Source organism: Chanodichthys erythropterus, chromosome 24, assembly GCF_024489055.1.
Source record: "Chanodichthys erythropterus isolate Z2021 chromosome 24, ASM2448905v1, whole genome shotgun sequence".
Classification (NCBI taxonomy): domain Eukaryota; kingdom Metazoa; phylum Chordata; class Actinopteri; order Cypriniformes; family Xenocyprididae; genus Chanodichthys; species Chanodichthys erythropterus.
Genome location: NC_090244.1, coordinates 801,498 through 822,688, shown reverse-complemented (window position 1 = coordinate 822,688; position 21,191 = coordinate 801,498). Strand labels below are relative to the sequence as shown.

Genomic DNA, 21,191 nt, shown 5'->3' with positions numbered 1-21,191 from the left:
TGTACTGAGATGTAAACGAGCAACATGAGATCTCTTTAAGTTCTCGTTTGTTTCTCCTAGACAGCAGTGAGATTAAATGAAGACTTTTGCTGAACTCTGATGTTTCTCCAAAGAAAAAGTCTCTCCTACAGATTCGGAAGTCAGAGATCTCAATATGATCTCAATCATTTCTCATCAAATGATCTGAGCTGACTCATTTGTGTGGAAGTTTAGAAGAAATAGAGATCAGTGAGATTAAATGGAGACTTTTGCTGAAGTCTCCTGTGTCTCAGAAGTTTCTCAAGAGAAAAAGACCACAAAAATTTCACATGTGTCTCTTCTACATTTTCAAAAGAGGTCTCAATAATGTCTCAAGCTGTGCACAGATTTGCTCAAGAACCCAAAGTCTGTCATCAAAACTCAGAGATCTCAATATGATCTCATTTATTTCTCATCAAATGATCTGAGCTGACTCATTTGTGTGGAAGTTCAGGAGAAACAGGCTTGATACTTCATTAAAATAATGAGACATAAATGAGCAACATCTGAGTCCAAATGAATTAGTTTTGAACTGTATATTAAAGCATGTGTTTTTTTTTCTCAGGAAGGACCGAATGTAAACTTCTACGCCACTGCGACGCTTCATAACTTCTGCATGTGGCAACAAAGTCACAATGTTTTGGACGACAGTCACCCGGGTCATCATGACACGGCCCTTCTCATAACCAGGTGACCTTAACTTGACCTTTGACCTCATAACATTTGCTTTCCTAAGTTACACCTTTTTCATTACAACAGTCGATTGAACTAGATTAAAGCATAAACACTTGTGTAGTGTGTGTGTGTTGTATTATGAGTGTGTTTGTCTCTCAGGGAGGACATCTGCCGAGCAAAAGACAAGTGTGACACGTTAGGTAAAGATCTTCTTTGTGTTTCTTCACATCACACTGGTTATGTTCAGACTAGCATACTACTGTCCTGATGTATTATTTCTGTATGAATAAACAGATGACCAGTTGCATTCATTTAAACCTGTAGCGTACAGCTAGGTAATGCACTCAAAATGCTTTGAAAATGCAAAAAAATAATAGTTTGCTTTCTCGTCTTGCAAGTCTCGCATATTGCATATCTTTTCACATATGTTTTTGTTTTTAATAATAGTAGGACATTTTCATTAGTGTGTTCATTAGTGTGTCACTTAATCTGGTTCCTGGAGCGAAATCTGGTTCCTGAAGCAGAAACAGACCCTACAGGAAGTCTGTCAGCTGAGCTTCATTTGACTGTCATCAGCGTGTCGTACAGGACCAGCTGTGGGTCATGAATGAGTCCTGGACGTCAGCACAGACCCAGTGACCTGTGCAGGGCCCCAGCAGGTGTTTAGGGCCTGTAATCTCATTCAAGCTGCGCAGCGATCGTTCGAATGGAAAAGCAGTGCATAATTTCATATTTTCTTTTTCTGTGTGTGTAAACCTGAAGGTTTGGCAGAGCTGGGAACCATGTGCGACCCGTACCGGAGCTGCTCCATCAGCGAGGAGAACGGCCTGAGCGCTTCCTTCACCATCGCTCACGAGCTGGGACACGTGTAAGTTTCTCTGAAAGACCTTCACAAAAGCAGCTCTCAGAAAGCACAGGTGCAGAACGCAATAAAGACCCGGCGCTTTCATAACAGACCGACCGGCAGCCGCTGTTTACACTGCATATGATGTTCTTCCTCTGTACCTTTGTCTTGTTTTCCAGTGCAAATATCTGAACATTCTTAAAACAAGAACAATTATCTGCCACTGGAGTCAGAAAAATAATCTTGGAAGGTTATTTTACTTGTTTTAAGCACAAACTCACTTCTTTTTTAAGTGATTTTGTCAGTAAACCAGACTTTATATCTTCAGTCATTTGTGTCTTGTTTTAAGAATGTTTAGATATTTGTGCTGGAAAACAAGACAACTACTGAGGAAGAACATCATTTTTTTTTTGCAGTAGATGATGAAGAGAGGCCTGTGTCTTCATCAGTGTTATATTAGTGATGTTACGTGAGCTCAGAACATCGGACTCTCTGTATAAATGAATCCAGTGTGGATCCGTGTGTGTGGAAGAATGATAGCCATGCGACCGTCGGAGGGAATTCCATGCGCTGCAGTGGGACGATGAGGTCAAACCGCCTTTCAAATCAACTTTTCCAAAAGCAAAGCCAATGTCCAAAGGAAGCCCATCACAGCACAATACAGTAACATTTACAATCTGTCCTCCAGATGAAACACACATGCACAAAATATTTTTCAGTGTTGTCAGTAAAACTTGTTATTGGCGTACGTTTTACTATTTCATTTTTTTTTACTTCAAAATGTCAACTTTAATTCGATGTGTTAAGAGAATGTTCTATATAACCTTATAGAGTTCCGTCAGGTGCTTCATCTACGGAACCTATTATGAGTTCTTATCATGGATTAATTTTAATTAAATAATTTTGTTTTAATTTATTTGTTATTTTAATTCAATTTTAGGAATTAAACAGCTCGTAAACAGAGTCAAGAACCCTAAAGTTCTATTTAGATTTTATTTATTTATTTATTTATTTGGCATTTAAGCATCTTTCAAATTGAGTCAAGAACCCTAAAATTCTATTTAGATTTTTATTTATTTATGTATTTCTTTGGCATTTAAGCGTCTTTAAAATTGAGTCAAGAACCCTAAAATTCTATTTAGATTTTTATTTATTTATTTATTTGGCATTTAAGCATCTTTAAAATTGAGTCAAGAACCCTAAAATTCTATTTAGATTTTTATTTATGTATTTCTTTGGCATTTAAGCGTCTTTAAAATTGAGTCAAGAACCCTAAAATTCTATTTAGATTTTTATTTATTTATTTATTTATTTGGCATTTAAACGTCTTTAAAATTGAGTCAAGAACCCTAAAATTCTATTTAGATTTTTATTTATGTATTTCTTTGGCATTTAAGCGTCTTTAAAATTGAGTCAAGAACCCTAAAATTCTATTTAGATTTTTATTTATGTATTTCTTTGGCATTTAAGCGTCTTTAAAATTGAGTCAAGAACCCTAAAATTCTATTTAGATTTTTATTTATTTATTTATTTATTTGGCATTTAAACGTCTTTAAAATTGAGTCAAGAACCTTAAAGTTCTATTTAGATTTTTATTTATTTATGTATTTCTTTGGCATTTAAGAGTCTTTAAAATTGAGTCAAGAACCTTAAAGTTCTATTTAGATTTTTATTTATTTATGTATTTCTTTGGCATTTAAGAGTCTTTAAAATTGAGTCAAGAACCCTAAAGTTCTATTTAGATTTTTATTTATTTATTTATTTATTTGGCATTTAAGAGTCTTTAAAATTGAGTCAAGAACCCTAAAATTCTATTTAGATTTTTATTTATGTATTTCTTTGGCATTTAAGCGTCTTTAAAATTGAGTCAAGAACCCTAAAATTCTATTTAGATTTTTATTTATTTATTTATTTATTTGGCATTTAAACGTCTTTAAAATTGAGTCAAGAACCCTAAAATTCTATTTAGATTTTTATTTATGTATTTCTTTGGCATTTAAGCGTCTTTAAAATTGAGTCAAGAACCCTAAAATTCTATTTAGATTTTTATTTATTTATTTATTTGGCATTTAAACGTCTTTAAAATTGAGTCAAGAACCCTAAAATTCTATTTAGATTTTTATTTATGTATTTCTTTGGCATTTAAGCGTCTTTAAAATTGAGTCAAGAACCCTAAAATTCTATTTAGATTTTTATTTATTTATTTATTTGGCATTTAAGCGTCTTTAAAATTGAGTCAAGAACCCTAAAATTCTATTTAGATTTTTATTTATTTATTTATTTGGCATTTAAACGTCTTTAAAATTGAGTCAAGAACCTTAAAGTTCTATTTAGATTTTTATTTATTTATGTATTTCTTTGGCATTTAAGAGTCTTTAAAATTGAGTCAAGAACCTTAAAGTTCTATTTAGATTTTTATTTATTTATGTATTTCTTTGGCATTTAAGAGTCTTTAAAATTGAGTCAAGAACCCTAAAATTCTATTTAGATTTTTATTTATTTATGTATTTCTTTGGCATTTAAGAGTCTTTAAAATTGAGTCAAGAACCCTAAAATTCTATTTAGATTTTTATTTATTTATGTATTTCTTTGGCATTTAAGCATCTTTAAAATTGAGTCAAGAACCCTAAAATTCTATTTAGATTTTTATTTATTTATGTATTTCTTTGGCATTTAAGCATCTTTAAAATTGAGTCAAGAACCCTAAAGTTCTATTTAGATTTTTATTTATTTATGTATTTCTTTGGCATTTAAGCGTCTTTAAAATTGAGTCAAGAACCCTAAAATTCTATTTAGATTTTTATTTATTTATTTATTTGGCATTTAAGCGTCTTTAAAATTGAGTCAAGAACCTTAAAGTTCTATTTAGATTTTTATTTATTTATGTATTTATTTGGCATTTAAGCGTCTTTAAAATTGAGTCAAGAACCCTAAAGTTCTATTTAGATTTTTATTTATTTATGTATTTCTTTGGCATTTAAGCGTCTTTAAAATTGAGTCAAGAACCCTAAAGTTCTATTTAGATTTTTATTTATTTATTTATTTATTTGGCATTTAAGCGTCTTTAAAATTGAGTCAAGAACCTTAAAGTTCTATTTAGATTTTTATTTATTTATGTATTTATTTGGCATTTAAGCGTCTTTAAAATTGAGTCAAGAACCCTAAAGTTCTATTTAGATTTTTATTTATTTATGTATTTATTTGGCATTTAAGCGTCTTTAAAATTGAGTCAAGAACCTTAAAGTTCTATTTAGATTTTTATTTATTTATGTATTTCTTTGGCATTTAAGAGTCTTTAAAATTGAGTCAAGAACCTTAAAGTTCTATTTAGATTTTTATTTATTTATGTATTTCTTTGGCATTTAAGAGTCTTTAAAATTGAGTCAAGAACCCTAAAATTCTATTTAGATTTTTATTTATTTATGTATTTATTTGGCATTTAAGCGTCTTTAAAATTGAGTCAAGAACCTTAAAGTTCTATTTAGATTTTTATTTATTTATGTATTTCTTTGGCATTTAAGCGTCTTTAAAATTGAGTCAAGAACCTTAAAGTTCTATTTAGATTTTTATTTATTTATTTATTTGGCATTTAAGCGTCTTTAAAATTGAGTCAAGAACCTTAAAGTTCTATTTAGATTTTTATTTATTTATGTATTTATTTGGCATTTAAGCGTCTTTAAAATTGAGTCAAGAACCTTAAAGTTCTATTTAGATTTTTATTTATTTATGTATTTCTTTGGCATTTAAGCGTCTTTAAAATTGAGTCAAGAACCTTAAAGTTCTATTTAGATTTTTATTTATTTATGTATTTATTTGGCATTTAAGCGTCTTTAAAATTGAGTCAAGAACCTTAAAGTTCTATTTAGATTTTTATTTATTTATGTATTTATTTGGCATTTAAGCGCCTTTAAAATTGAGTCAAGAACCTTAAAGTTCTATTTAGATTTTTATTTATTTATGTATTTCTTTGGCATTTAAGCGTCTTTAAAATTGAGTCAAGAACCCTAAAATACTATTTAGATTTTTATTTATTTATTTATTTGGCATTTAAGCGTCTTTAAAATTGAGTCAAGAACCTTAAAGTTCTATTTAGATTTTTATTTATTTATTTATTTATTTGGCATTTAAGCTTCTTTAAAATTGAGTCAAGAACCCTAAAGTTCTATTTAGAACTCTTTTTTTTCCTAAGAGTGTCCTTGTCATTTCTTCGTATAAACGATGGACAGACACAGTTATCTGAGCGAGTCGAACCCTTTTGATCAACAGCACAGATGTTCTTGAAATGAAACCAATTCAGACAGTAAAAGTATTTCGTGAATGTAACATATGAAATATATTTAATGTGCATATGAAGCCTCACAGATGGAGTCTGAAGGATCTCCGTAAACACAGCTGTTTGTGTCTGATTTCACAGCTGTTTCTGGACTCTGACATCACTGCATTTCTATTTCAGACGTCAGATTCATCTCAATACAGCTTTTATTTAAGGATTTTATTGCTGGACTTTTCCTTTCTGCCACAAAAAGAGGTTTTGTTTTTTTGTTGACAGTCACACACATCAAGACACTAACAGAAATACCACGGTATGAATATGGTTTATTGGATATAAGAATCTTAGAAGATAAGAATTTTTTGAAGTATCTTAAAATAAATGATGTTCTTCCTCAGTATTTCTGTCTTGTTTTCCAGGACAAATATCCAAACATTCTTAAATCAAGAGATTTTTTCTTGTTTTCAGCATAAACTCACTTCATTTTGATGTCTTTTTGCTTCTCCAGTAAATGTATCTTAGATATTTGTACTGGAAAACAAGACAGAAACACTGAGGAAATCATTTTTTGCAGTGTAATGTTGGTATTTATCCAGTACCGTCACAGTTCTTGTATTCCCTCATTTCTGGAAGTTCATGAACTCTCTGCTGTGTGTGTGTCGCAGGTTCAACATGCCACATGACGACAGTCCGAAGTGCCGAGAGGCCGGAGTCAAGCATCAGTACCACGTCATGGCTCCAACCCTCAACTACGACACCAGCCCCTGGTCCTGGTCCAAATGCAGCCGCAAATACGTCACGGATTTCCTGGAGTAGGTGCATCTCTGGTTTCATCTTAGATATGGGTCAATGATGTGACGGGTCATTTTTTTTTTTTTTGTCCAAAGGCCTTAATAATAATTAAAAACTATGATATGACATTCAGAGTATGTACAACTAGATCTATTTTATTGAACCCAGAAGGTTTTAATTATATTTCACTACATATAAAGATATTTTAAAGATTTTAAAGTGTCAAAAGGTCATTCGGTTTAACCGTCTAACCATTAATTTGTGATTAAAATATCTTAAAATGTAATAAATGTATATATTTTTTACTCTGGCATGATTTTATAACATCATATATCAACATAGTGCAAAATGGTGTTAAAATTATGTGTAGAAGTCGTTGCTTTGTTATGAGAAAGAATGTCCGGAAAAATGAATTTAATTGATGTCATTCGGAGTAACCAATATAAAGGGACCATTTTGGATCAAGTCATGTGATCAATATCATGTGACAGGATGTGACATCATTCAGACACCTGCAAACAACCACATGGTCGTGAAGCAAAGTAACTAACTCTCTCTTAATATTTGATAAATTCATGTTTTCTCTTGATCATACGCATGTCCTGAAACATCAGGTCATTCGGTGCAACCGCTATAAAACATGGAAAATGTTGTAATATTTTAAAAACTTGTACTAAATATAAAATATTTGATTGTTCTTTTAGATATCAGCCTGTTAGCATTGTTTAAAAATTTGGTAAATTAAAATTTTGGTTAAACCAAATGACTTTTTTGGTGACAAATTTTGTAAAAAATGACAAAAGCAGTGTTAATTGATTATAAAACCTACATAATATCATTGTTAACACTTGAAAACTTAAAAATTAATTATATCTCCTTTATGTTTTTTTTTTACAATGTTAAAAACCATATTCATTAATGACCCATATATAAAAAATTTTTATTTCATTTAATGATTTTTGTTTATGGTTTTAGTTTCAGTTAACGATAATAACTCTGGTTTCCAGTTGATTGGAGATCAGCTGGTGTAGGTGATCAGAGTCTGAATCAGTTGGTCAGCAGGTTAGAGCTGGTAGACCACCTTGGCTAAGCTGCTAAGGAACTAGCTCATCTGGTTAAGCATGTCCTAGAACACAACCGTTTTCCCAGCAGGCTGTGTCTAATATCAGATGTCAGGTTTTAAGGTTAAAATGACCTTTGAGCAAATCCTCACCAGGTCACGCTCTTTAGAGCTCAAAATTGCTCTTCCTGTCTCACTCTCGTCTGAGTCTGTCTGCTTTCTCTCGAGGTGCCGGACAAACAGTCATTTAGTCGCCGGCGTTCTTGGCCCCTCGGCAACCGTAACTCGGGGCAACGGCTCATTGAGGCCGTCCAGAGCGGAGGGAGACGCAGCAGCTTCCCTTTAAGACAGGAAGTGTCAGTTATAATTAGATTTTCCCTGAACGCGACCCTTTGATCTGCTCTGCGCTCCAGTGACTCCGTCAGAGAGAGGCCTGTTAGTATCATGACCAGGTCACGTGCTCTTGTTTTCCAGGACAAGTATCTAAACAATCATAAATCAAGAGGCTTGTTTTCTGAATAATGCATCACAATTATGTGAGTTTTACTTAAAACAAGAAACCCCACTGGCAGATACTTTTTTTCTTGGTTTAAGCATAAACTCACTTAATTTTGATGCATTATTCAGAAAATAAGATTTGTTTTGTTGCTGATGCTGACCCCTGACCTCTGTCCAAAGTGCCAACAGTGGGCATGTGAGCATCAAAACTGGACCACGGAGCATATGGATAATGTTATGCCTGATCATGAACTTGCGAATGTGCTGTTACATTATCAAAATATTAACCTTAAGTACATGATTTTGCTAATAGTCAAAGAGTAATTAGAAGCATTTTTTAGACTACATTTAGATGAAATCTTATCTTTTACTCAATCATTCTGTTTCTCTCAGAAATGCATCAGTAAAATGATTTATGAACATGTTTATGTTGACTTTAAGACCTTTGGTTGACAGTTTCTTCTACAGTTTTATTGCTCAAATGTTGCTCTTTCATAGCTAAGGAGACTTCTTGGAGTTTGATATTGTTGAGATGTTTGAGAAAATACTGAGATTTCTTCTTATTTTGGTCTTTTTCTCAGGAGAAACATCTGAGACTTTAGCAAAAGTCTCTGTTTGCTCTGCATGGCTTTATATGAGAAAATGTTTTAAATCAGATATGTTGATAAAAATAAAGCATATGCATTCTCCCAGCGATGTGAAGCATTGAAAGTCATCCAGAGCAGCAGAAACCTCAAGTGCATCTTTTGACTGTCCGTTCAACCTCAAGAGCTTTTCAAGACGCAACACTCTCCTGTGAGGAGATTAAACTGAACACACACACTGAAACACTGCATGCAAACACACATGTGTTACTGTTTCACTGCACAAAAATGATGTTCCTTCTCTGTATTTCTGTCTTGTTTTTCAGCACAAATATCTAAACATTCTTAATTCAAGAAAGAAAAATGACATGACTTAAAGATATTAAGTCTTGTTTACTGACAAATGCATCAAACTGACGTGAGTTTGTGTTTAAAACAAGAATAAATATCTGCCAATGGGATCAGAAAATGATCTGAATTCAAAGGAAAAACAAGATTATTTTTCTGACCCCATTGGCAGATATTTCTTGTTTTAAGCATGTTTAGATATTTGTGCTGGAAAACAAGACAGAAACACTGAGGATTGCAGTGTAGTGTTTGTCATCACATGGCAATGGTTTGTCAAGCTACAGTCGATCTGCATTTTGAAGCATAAAATGTTGCTCAGATACTCCTTTTTCCACTCGTTTAATGACTTCTCAGAATCCCAAGGCAGTTTAAGTTAGTGTGTTTGATTATTAACTCAGTTCACTCGGCTGTTAAGTTGTTGTTGATGTTACAGTGATGGAGTATTTTGTCATGCAAAAATCGATTTGTTACTGGAAAAGCTGCGATTTTGAAGACAAAAACATACTACATTTACTGAAAAGTGCTCGATTTTCTACGCACACCTTAAATGTTGGCAAAGCCTGTTACTTTCCATGGCATGACCTATAGAGCACCAACGAGAGACACTTCTTTTACATTAAAGCTCAATTAGCTCAGGCGTTCATTGAGTCTTTTAGAAGCAGCTGCTGAATGTCTGAGAAATGAGGAACGTCTTGTTCTGTTCTCGCTCTGTTCAAGGACGAATCAACTTGATTCTCATGCTAAAACTCTCAATATATCATGTCCTTCTGCACCAAAACACCACTTTACTAATGAAAATGAGGTTACTGTTGCTCGCTCAGACAAGCTTTACAGAATGCCCCATAGAAGTTAAATGTGAAGTGGTGAAAATATATGGATATTATTCTCCAATGGGCTCGAATGACGTTTGACGTCGAAAAGCCTTTAATCTGTCAAATGAATAGAGAAAACCATGGTGTCAGATGATACTAATACTAGGGTACTGAATGATTACTGTATTTATGTACCATGATATTTACTTGTTTCTCCAAGGTACCATGGTACATGTCCAAAAAACCTTCAGTAATAATAACTGTGAGTCATTTTCCTTAATAAACTCACTTTACCAACCCGCCCAAATGATCTCCAGGTGTGGACTTCATGTCTGTGCCAGAAGGGCGCAGCCTGACCTGAACTCAAAGAAATCTGCTCATTGATGAACCACAACATTTCATGAACCCAAATGTTCCTGCGGCACTTTTTCGAGAAAGTACATTGGTATTATTGTGTTTTTCGCAATGCAGTATTCTTCAAAGCTCCTCGGAGTACCACAGTAATAATCTCTCTTAAAGGGATAAATTTACTCACCCTTATGTCATTCCAAGACTTTCTTTTTGTGTGTGGAACACAAAAAAATAAGATATTTTGTCTAATGAAAGCCTAAAATTGTCCTTCAAAATACCTCCTTTTGCACTCTAGTGTTAGGATGCAAACTGTCCAGTATTCATTAGCTGCAGTTCTAATCATGTGAAAGAGCCTGAATTCACACACTCACACTCACTTAGAGATACTGATGGTCTCAGTTTACTGTAATCTTATCGCTCTTTAAGAGCTTTGCACTAACATACTCCTGTGAAAGGGTTTTGTCAGCCTCAGTCTTGCTGATTTTATGAACAAACTCATAACTCGAATGTGCTGATGACGAGGTGCAGAGAGACGAGAGCGTACGCCGCTTCTCTGCGCTGTCATCCTAACTCTGCTGGATAAATGAGTCCCGCAGAAGGACACCTGCCCCTCGAGTAGTGTTCGTTTTCCCCCCTCATAAAGACAAAGGTGTCTTGTAGGGTGTCTGGAGTGGGAGTAAAGGGTGAGCGAGGTAATGAGAGGACAAAATCGGCTGACACAGGTGTTTAGTCTCAAAGCCAAGGACAAATTGAAACAGCAACTCACGTAATTGCATCACACGGCTATTCTGAGCTTCAGTTTCCGTTCTCCCTTGCAGAAAGGTGAGCATGCAGAAGGCAAACGGAGAAAGGACTTTGTCAAGGAGGTTTGCTTTGTTCCCTCTCTGCTGAAAGAGCCATTCAGAGACGTTAAGCCCAACAATTCAATGAGCTTCAATGTACAGCTGCTCTTTTGTAGCTCCTTTATGTGTTTCAAAGGAAGGGTGTGGTGGGACATATATGTCATGACGTAGCCGGAGCTGAAGGCATGTTGGACTGATGTGCTGAAACGTTGGTTTTGGCACTGTTGTGTTGATTCTTGGAGACCCACCATTGTTAGAGAACACCGTCTTTTCCCACATTGAATTGCAGCCTTTGTGTTGTCTAACTAAGTCCATTCAATCAGTTATCAGCAGGTAACAAAGCAGACCACCCACTGCTGCCTCCATCGTACACTTGGCCTTCAGATGCCTGGTGAAATCACTATTGTCCATTGACAACCGATGCAAAATAACAACAAATGCTTTATGATAGTACTTACTCCAGGATTCTGAGGCCAGAAACCAAGAAACCAGAGTTTTCCTTGATGAAATGTTTTTTTTTTTTTCTTCTCAGCACTGGTTATGGTGAATGTCTCCTGGACGAGCCCTCAGGCAGGACGTATAACCTTCCCAACCAGCTGCCAGGTCAACTCTACAACGCCAACCGTCAGTGTGAACTCATGTTCGGTCCCGGCTCTCAAGTCTGTCCGTTCATGGTACGACATCTAAATTTAATTCAACAATGGATCCCAAATGTATCAGTGATACCTTAACTCAGTGACCACCCTGTGAATGAGGGAGCCTGAAACAGTGTTGCTTTGTGCATTGGTCTGTCATCCATTTGGGAGGCTGTTTAGTCATTTAACGACCAGGGACTGTCTTTAACCTCTTCTTAAGTTCTTCCATCGTTCCTCATTTCTTCTGGTCATTGGGTTCTTGTTGTCACAAAGCTCATTAAACTAACCATCTGAATCTATACTAGTGACTAGGGTTGTCAAAAGTACCAACTTTGGTACAAAGTCAGCACTGAAATTTTAAAAACATGCCGATACCAGCATTTTTGTGATTGGCTACAATGATCAACACTTCAAAAACACGTTGTAAGTAGACATCTTTGAAGCTCATCACCAAATGCTTACACAGATACACACCGGAGCATTTGAAAGCATATTATATATTATATATTAAGGATCTGCTGATAGACGCCTGCTTTCAAAAGCTCTAAAGCGTTGATCATTGTAGCCAATCACAGACATATCTGTTGAGCGTGTGAACATAATGGCCAATCAGAGGGGAAATAATGCTAAGGGGAAATGCTGGTATTATCACATTTTTAAAGGTGCCCTAGATTCAAAAATTGAATTTATATTGGCATAGTTAAATAACAAGAGTTCAGTACATGGAAATGACATACAGTGAGTCTCAAACTCCATTGTTTCCTCCTTCTTATATAAATCTCATTTGTTTAAAAGACCTCCGAAGAACAGGTGAATCTCAACATAACACCGACTGTTACATAACAGTCGGGATCATTAATATATACGCCCCCAATATTTGCATATGCCAGCTCATGTTCAAGGCATTAGACAAGGGCAGCCAGTATTAACGTCTGGATCTGTGCACAGCTGAATCATCAGACTAGGTAAGCAAGCAAGAACAATAGCGAAAAATGGCAGATGGAGCAATAATAACTGACATGATCCATGATATCATGATATTTTTAGTGATATTTGTGAATTGTCTTTCTAAATGTTTTGTTAGCATGTTGCTAATGCACTGTTAAATGTGGTTAAAGTTACCATAGTTTATTACTGTATTCACGGAGACAAGAGCCGTCGCTATTTTCATTTTTTAAACACGTGCAGTCTGTATAATTCATAAACACAACTTCATTCTTTATAAATCTCTCCAACAGTGTAGCATTAGCCGTTAGCCACGGAGGACAGCCTCAAATTCACTCAGAATAAAACTTTAACATTCAAATAAATGCTTTACTCATATAATTCGAAGCATGCATACAGCATGCATGACGAACATCTTGTAAAGATCCATTTGAGGGTTATATTAGCAGTGTGAACTTTGTAAATGCCCTGTAATATAGTCGAGAGCTCGTGTGGCAGGGAGCAGGCGAATTAAAGGGGCGGCGCCGAGTGTAAATCAGTGCATTGTTAATTATGCCCCAAAATAGGCAGTTAAAAAAATTAATTAAAAAAAATATATGGGGTATTTTGAGCTGAAACTTCACAGACACATTCAGGAGACACCTTAGATTTATATTACATCTTGTGAAAAAGCATTCTTGGGCACCTTTAAAGTTTCAGTACCGACTTTGTACCGAAGTTGGCATTTTTGACAACCCTACTGGTGACCCAACTGTATTAAGGTTTGTACCCAAGTCAAGGGAACTCTCAAATACTTGAGAAGGGTTTGATTTACCAATAGTGATTATTTCTTCGGGTCATTGCGTTCTTGTAGTCTCAAATCTCATTTAACTAACCATCTGAATCCATTGTCTTTACTAGTCACTAAGGTTGTTAAAAGTACCAACTTACAGAAACTTTCCAGTACCATCGTTGTTACTGAAATTAAAAAAAAAAAAAAAATGTGACGATACCAGCATTTCCCCCTAACATTTTGAGCACTGTTGAGTGGATTCTTAAACACCTCTGATTGGCCATTGTGTTCATATGCTCAACAGATAGGTCTGTGATTGGCTACACTGGTCTATGGTTCAAAAATGTTGTAAATAGACATCTTTGATGCTCATCACAGAGTTCTTACACAGATACACACGGGAGCATTTCAAACACTCAAAAGTGCTGATCATTGTAGCCAATCACAGTCATATCTGCCCTGACAGCAATATAGTTTCGGCCCAGTTTCGGCCCACATCTGGTCCACATGTAATCCACATGTATCAGATGTGGACAGGATTTGGGCCACACTATGTTGCTGTCTGAGTGGCCAATCAGAGGTGTTTAAGAATCCGCTCAACAGTGCTCAAAATGCTAGGGGGAATTGCTAGGGGGTATCGTCACATTTTTAAATTCTCTGTACCAACTTGGTACCAAATTATGCATTTTTGACAACCTTACTATTGACGTAAATGTATTTAGGTTTGTACCCAATCAAGAGAACTCTCAAATACTTGAGAAGGGTTTGATTTACCGATGTTCAAGTCATTGTTTCTCCAGTTTTGACTGAAGTGACTCTTGCCGATTGCAGAAACAGTGCAAGCGCCTCTGGTGCACCAGTGCTGAGGGCGACCATAAAGGATGTCGTACACAGCACATGCCTCTCGCTGATGGGACCGAGTGTGGCTATGGCATGGTAAGACACTTTCCCTATGCTTTCATCCCTATGTTTTTGTCTGGCGGTCAGTCGTGCGTTAAACTGAAATGTCAAAGCTGATGAGGATGGTAATGTGAGCTTGCATAGCTGGTTTACTTCGAGAACTCGTTTTTTTCTGTGACATTAGCTGCCTAAACACTGAGTCAGATTCATTTAAGGGTATTTGTTTAATCCTACATCTAACAAACTGGAACACCAAGAGCTACAAGATAATCTGTAAAAGAAAATCAGTTGACAGAATATAGTGGGTGTACATAAACAGGAGAGTGTGTCTTGTAAGTATTGTGATGTTAAAGTTAGCCCTTCTCTTGTTTTCTATCACCTTTCGATTGCAATGCTAATTAGCCACATTTAGTTCATTGCTGCTGGATCTTTGAGAGCTGAGAACCGAGGTGAAGTATCAAGCCTTTGAAACCGAACGCCACCCGCAGATCACCTTGTTGTGAACCCGTGACCCCCAAACCTCTTTACGATGTGGGTGAGTGGGTCAGCGGTCAGAGGAGTTCTAGAGAGTCTTGGGTTTAGAGCAACACAAAAGACGCTACTTTCAGAGAAGAGAGCTGCAGAAGGAGGGGGTCAGTTTTTTCCTTCCTTTTAACCCTTTAACTGCAGGGGAAACTACAGGAACAAGCCTTTCTGAGTGAATCAAATGTTAACTGAGGTAGGCAGTATCTTAATCCAAGCAAAACAACCTCAATCAGGCTAGTGGATGGGAAAGCTGAAACCTTTCCCGTTCTCATTAACCGTGGCACTGCCGTGCAATACGTGAAGAACTCTGGAGGAAGGAGAGCGAGGAGCGTTTGTTGGTTGTTCTCGTTGTCGTCTGATTAAAGCCAGAAGGGCATGAAAGAGTTCATGTCAGTGTTAAACTTATAATCATTGCTCTTTAGCAAAACAGACCTCCCATTTTGACTAGAGCATTAATAGACGTGATAAAGCACTAGTGTTGTGGTGACTGGAATGGTTTATTAAAGCAGTGTTAGCTCAAAGTAAGACCAACAACATGAAAAGATTTATGTGAAAAGATTAATTTGGGGAGGAATTATCTTGAGGTTTTCTTAGATGGCAATTCAAAAGACAAATTTGCTTATCATTCAAAAATAAACAATATATATGTTCTATATATTATATATATATACATATATTTGTTTATGCCACTTGAATTCCGCTGCTTTCATACTCTTGGCTACCAATACTAGTATTAATAAATACCAATAATAATGTCTTCATTTTAACTCATAGTTAATGCCATCTGGGTTACATTTCCTATTACTTTACATTTATTCATGGTCAGCTAGTGCATGTTGATATCTATTTAATTCGGCAAGCTACCAAGTGAGAGATGAATTTGAGCTAAAATACTGATCAGATGCATGGCTTTTCAACAGAATAGATGAGTGATTCTTAATGCATTTTTTATATGCCCAAACTTACATTATATAATTGGTTGATTGAGAACTGAATCACGACCCACCAGTTTAGGAGTGTTGTTATATATCATGCCAAGCAGAATAGTTACTGCGTGACTCTTTACAAAAACAGGGACACAAAGGGTCTTTTTTCTTGGGCTTCTACCCCTCGTGGCCCCTGCACCTTTGTTTGTGGTGCTGAGTGCCTGGTGTCACCTCCTCATGGGGCCGTTTGAAGTGGCTGAAGTTGAAAGAAAAGTGCCTCTTGGTCTCGGCTCACCTGCCTGTCTCGAGCTCTTTAATGTGGGAAGGTCCTCACGAAGGCTTGTTCAAAATATCTTTCTTTCTCTGTCTCTCTCCTCTCTCATTTATCTCCAAACATCGGTTGTTTGATCCTGTTTAAGCTGGTAAATGGACCACTATGTACATAAATGCTGGCCGCTGGTACTCGTAAAATGCATGAGTTCTAGCTGAAATGCAGAAGAGCGACATGATGGAGTTGCAGTGAGGATCACGGCCATAATTGCTTTGATTCTTTGTGGTCCTCTAAACTTTCCCCCTCGTCCCTCTGCCTCTCTCTGTCCTCGATTCTCCTCTAGTTTCCCTCCCGTTTATCCTCTGTCTCTTAGAGCACTGGAGTGAGTAATGTGGTCACATGACCCCAGCGGCCTGTCTGTCATCCGGCTCAGTGAGCCTTGTGCTAACGAGGGCATCCCATCACTTGCCATCTATAAATACCAACACCTCCCTCCCTCCACAGTGAGAGAGTGCAGGCATGAGCCGCAGTCAATCCGGCTCCTGTCATCTCCAGGGTGAGCCGGCCTGCCATCCAGAGGCTCCTTTGAAGAGCCCAGCCAGCAGGAATACGTGCTCCTGGGAGGGTTTCAAAAGCACAAGAACTGGGGGCGCACAGGGGGCTCGAAGACCCTGTTGAGAAGACCACCAGCATGGTTTTGTGTTTTAGATCCTGGCATCCCAGTCAGCAACCCTCTACAATGCAAGTAAATCACTCGTGTTTCACGAGAGGCGACTAAAAAATGCTTTTAATTAGCCTAAATGGCTAATAAATTGTACGATTACATTTGCCTGTAATTGAGTTAGAGGCCAAAAATAAGTTTAGCGCAGATATTATTTCATTGCCTGCTGAGTTTTACGCACATTGCTTGGCTGAGAGCGCCCTCTGTTGCTTTTTCTCGCACATGTGCACTCACCGTGAGAGAAAGAGAGAGCACATGCACGGCTCGTTGACAGAACTGTCCTGTCCTGATCGGACCAGTCCTGTGTCGTCATGAAAGTGTATCATTCGCACACATTTTTACGCCTTGCCAATTTAAACATTCAAGCGCAAAAAGGCATGAATGATAACTTGGTCGCGCTGTGTGAGAAGTTTTGTGTGCATAAGCTGCACAAACATAGTCAGTTATGTGTTAAGTGAACGTAAACAGTCGAGAAATAAAACACACGTGTACAGTAGGGCTAGGTCAATACATCGATTCTTGATTCGCAATACAATGAATCTGCATCAATTCTGATATTTTCCGATGTATCACGATTCTCTCTTGAATCAATTCTGAGCTTAGTTTTTAACAGCAGGTGGCACTACATGCTTTAGAAACACCTGTACTCTGCTTGCTTCCAATTCCTTACGCACACTTCTTAAATCTAAAATAATCATTCATAAAGTTCGAAAAGGTTGAAGCTAATTACAGAGGTGTTCGCAGTGGACTACTCAGCCGAACGCACGATCGCTCTCCAGCACTCTTCTTCATGAACATTTGACTGTGTGGTTAAAAACTAGCCTAGAGCGCCATCTGCTGTTAAAACTAAGCTCAGAATCAATTCGAGAGAGAAAATATCAGAATCAATCCAGAATCGTTTCACGAATCGAGAATTAATGTATTGTCCCAGCCCTAGCACATACCACTTAAACCTAAAATAATCATTCAAAAGGTTCGAAAGGTTGAAACGAATTACAAGGGTGTTCACAGTGGGCTGTGTTTACATTAATCATAAAAGCATTCTGAGCTGAGGTGTAAGTTTATTTAACCACTTGCATGACTCAGCCGAACGCATGATCGCTCTTCAGCCCTCTTCTCCATGAGCTTTTGAGTGTGTGGTTAAAAACTAGCCTTGAGCGCCATCTGCTGTTAAAACTAAGCTCAGAATCGATTAGAAAGAGAAAATATCAGGATTGATCCAGATTCATTGTATCGAGAATCGATGTATTGTCCCAGCCCTAGTGTACAGTATCAGTATATTGGATTCATGCATTATATTTTAAAGTGACAGCAGCCTAATATTCTTGCTACTGTTTTTAATGTTAATGAAATAACAAAGGACAAGGAAAAATCATGTACCGCTCTTGACTGAATAACTTTTGTAACTTTAATAATGATTAATCTCAAACTTGGTCTTTAATTGAATTGTCTAAACTGTTCTTTTCAGTAGAGGAACTCAATGATATTGGCGAAAACTATGTGGGCTAAAATGTAAACTAGCTGGTTAATGGAGTCCGTTTATTGGCGCAGAATGGTAGTATCCCTATAAAGATGCTTGTAAATGAAGTGCTTGTTTTTGTTTCCTCTTCCGTTTTATGACTGGAGGTACAGTAGACACTATTGTGTATCTAACAGTGTATCTTGTCTCAGGCTGTTAGAGAAAGATAGTGAAGTATTGTAAATGTCTGGAGTTGGAGAATTTGTTTTGGATCCCGGGGTCCCACTCAGGCTTCTTAACTTGTTTAACTAGCGAACCTCAAACTTGGTTTTTAATTGAATTGTCTAAACTGTTCTTTTCAGCAGAGGAACTGCAGGGAAAGTTAGCAGCATGGCGACTATGTATTAAAATGTGAACTAGCTGGTTAATGGAGTCCGTTTATTGGTGCAGAATGGTAGTATCCCCATAAAGACGCTTGTAAATGAAGTCAAATCATAATCGTGCTTGTATTTGGTTCCTCTTCCAATAAGGTTTTGTGTCTGGAGGTACAATAGACTCTATTGTGTATCTAACCAGCTCGGGCTCAGCAGAACCTTCAACCTGTCCTCGTCTCAGGCAGTTAGAGAAAGAGACTGAAGTCTTGTAAACGTCTGGCGTTGGAGAATTTGTTGGCCGTGTCTCTTCGGGTTGGCTGGTGTTCCTGGCAGCTTGTTCTGGGATCGTTCCTCCTCCGTGTGGATCACTTGTCACTTCTCCTGCTAATCTGCACGTGTTTCCAGCTAGACGTCCCGTATCGGCGGCCCAAGATCTGATTTTCACGAATGAGTTGCTGTTGAGGTTGCCAAGTAATCGAGGTAAAGGTGCGTTCATGCTGATTGTTGCTTGTCGAATGGCTCACGTATTTTGTTTCACATTTATTTAACCAGGCAAGTCGATTAAGAACAGGTTAGTGAAGTGTTGTAGTGAAAGCTAATGCCTGGTTTGGCTCTACATGTGTTTGGTAGTGCTTCAGAAAGACATAGATCAGCCTTTGTATGAGAAGTTATAGTTTATTAAAACCCAAAGAAGCAGATTTGAAAAATTTGATGTGTAGTTGTCATATTTTGAAAGAAAACCTTCTGAAGATGCCGTACAAACCTCAACATGTGGTTTTGCGGTGTGACATCTGTGTGCTTGTATGTGTTTTGAGGATAAAAGTATGTTTTTGCCCAAGCGTTGGTCGATCGGTGACGGTGTGTGTATGTTGTGAACGTGTGCACCTCCTGTTCTGTGGGTTTGTTGTAGCCGCTGAAGTCTGTCATTAAGATCTAAAGGGATTTACTCCAGCAGATCAGCTGTTCAGTTCACATGTCACACTGTACATGTCATTTATCAACAGTGAAGGAACATACAGCAGTCATCATGTGCTGTTTTGTCTCATGTGTTCGTTTTGTGGATCCTGATTGTACTTCTACTGTCAGACGTGCTTCTAAACCTCTGACACTTATAAATCAATGTTTTTGGCATAAAAATTATCCTTAGACTGAAAGTATGCAATTGTGTGATCAAGAGGGTGATTCAAATATCTGCCATTAAACAAGAACTTGAACTTGATAGTTGCCCTGAAACAGAAAACTGACCATAGAAGACTAATGATGCTAGAGTGCCTCTTGTGGCGACACTGAGAAATCACTTCTGAGTGACACATTTCAAAAGGTGTGACATGAAATCTAGAAGTGAAGAATGTTTCCGATGCATGGTATTTCAGTCCATCCGTCCAACTATCCATCATTTTATCCGTCTATCCATCCATCCGCTCATTGTTCCATCCATCCATCCATCCATCCATCCATCCATTCACTCAATGTTCAAGTCATTCATCCATCCATCCATCTATCTATCATTTTATCCATCCATCCATCTATCCATCCATCCATCCATCCATCCGTCGTTCAAATCATTCATCCATCCATCCATCCATCCATCCATCCGTCGTTCAAATCATTCATCCATCCATCCATTCACTCAATGTTCAAGTCATTTATCCATCCATCCATCATCCATCCATCCGTCGTTCAAATCATTCATCCATCCATCCACCCATTGTTTTATCCATCCATCCATCCATCCATCCATCCATCCATCCATTGTTCATCCATCCTCCATCCATTCGTTCAACGTTCAAGTCATTCATCCATCCATCTATCCAATCATTTTATCCATCCATCCATCCATCCATCCATCCATCCATCCATCCATCCATCCATCCATCCATCCATCCATCCATCTGTCGTTAAAGTCATTCATCAATCCATCCACCCATTGTTTTATTTATCCATCCATCCATCCATCCATCCATCCATCCACCCATCATTTCATCCATCCATCCATCCATCCATCCATCCAATGTTAAAGTCATTCATCTATCCATCCATCGATCGTTTTATCCATCCATCCATTCATTGTTCCATCATCCATCCATCCATACATCCATACATCCATCCAACGTTCAAGTCATTCATCCATCCATCCATTGTTTTATCCATCCATCCATTCATTGTTCCATCCATCTATCCATCCTACTTTTAAGTCATTCATCCATCCATCATCCATCCATCCATCCATCCAATGTTCAAGTCATTCATCCATCCATCATCCATCCATCCATCCATTCATTATTCCATCATCCATCCATCCAATGTTCAAGTCATCCATCCATCCATTCATCCATCCATCATCCATCCATCATTTAATACATCGTTCCATCCATTGTTCTATCCATCCATCCATCCATCAATCCATCCATCCATCCAACCATCCATACATCCATACATCCATCCAACGTTCAAGTCATTCATCCATCCATCCATTGTTTTATCCATCCATCCATTCATTGTTCCATCCATCTATCCATCCAACGTTTAAGTCATTCATCCATCCATCATCCATCCATCCATCCATCCA

At 37.2% G+C, this 21,191-nt stretch overlaps 1 protein-coding gene across 3 annotated transcripts in view; it reads left to right on the top strand.

Annotated features, from left to right (window-relative positions):
- LOC137015005 (A disintegrin and metalloproteinase with thrombospondin motifs 20) overlaps nt 1-21,191 on the top strand; it is a 91,356-nt gene that overhangs the window by 20,219 nt on the left and 49,946 nt on the right. For all 3 annotated transcript variants that reach the window (XR_010893915.1, XM_067379626.1, XM_067379627.1), the window contains exons 6-11: nt 584-708; nt 853-893; nt 1,456-1,561; nt 6,473-6,619; nt 11,627-11,768; nt 14,278-14,382. Coding sequence is in view for 2 of the 3 variants with exons in the window: in XM_067379626.1 (XP_067235727.1) it covers nt 584-708; nt 853-893; nt 1,456-1,561; nt 6,473-6,619; nt 11,627-11,768; nt 14,278-14,382 (666 nt within the window). In the remaining variant the exon portion in view is untranslated. The remainder of the gene's footprint in view (nt 1-583; nt 709-852; nt 894-1,455; nt 1,562-6,472; nt 6,620-11,626; nt 11,769-14,277; nt 14,383-21,191) is intronic.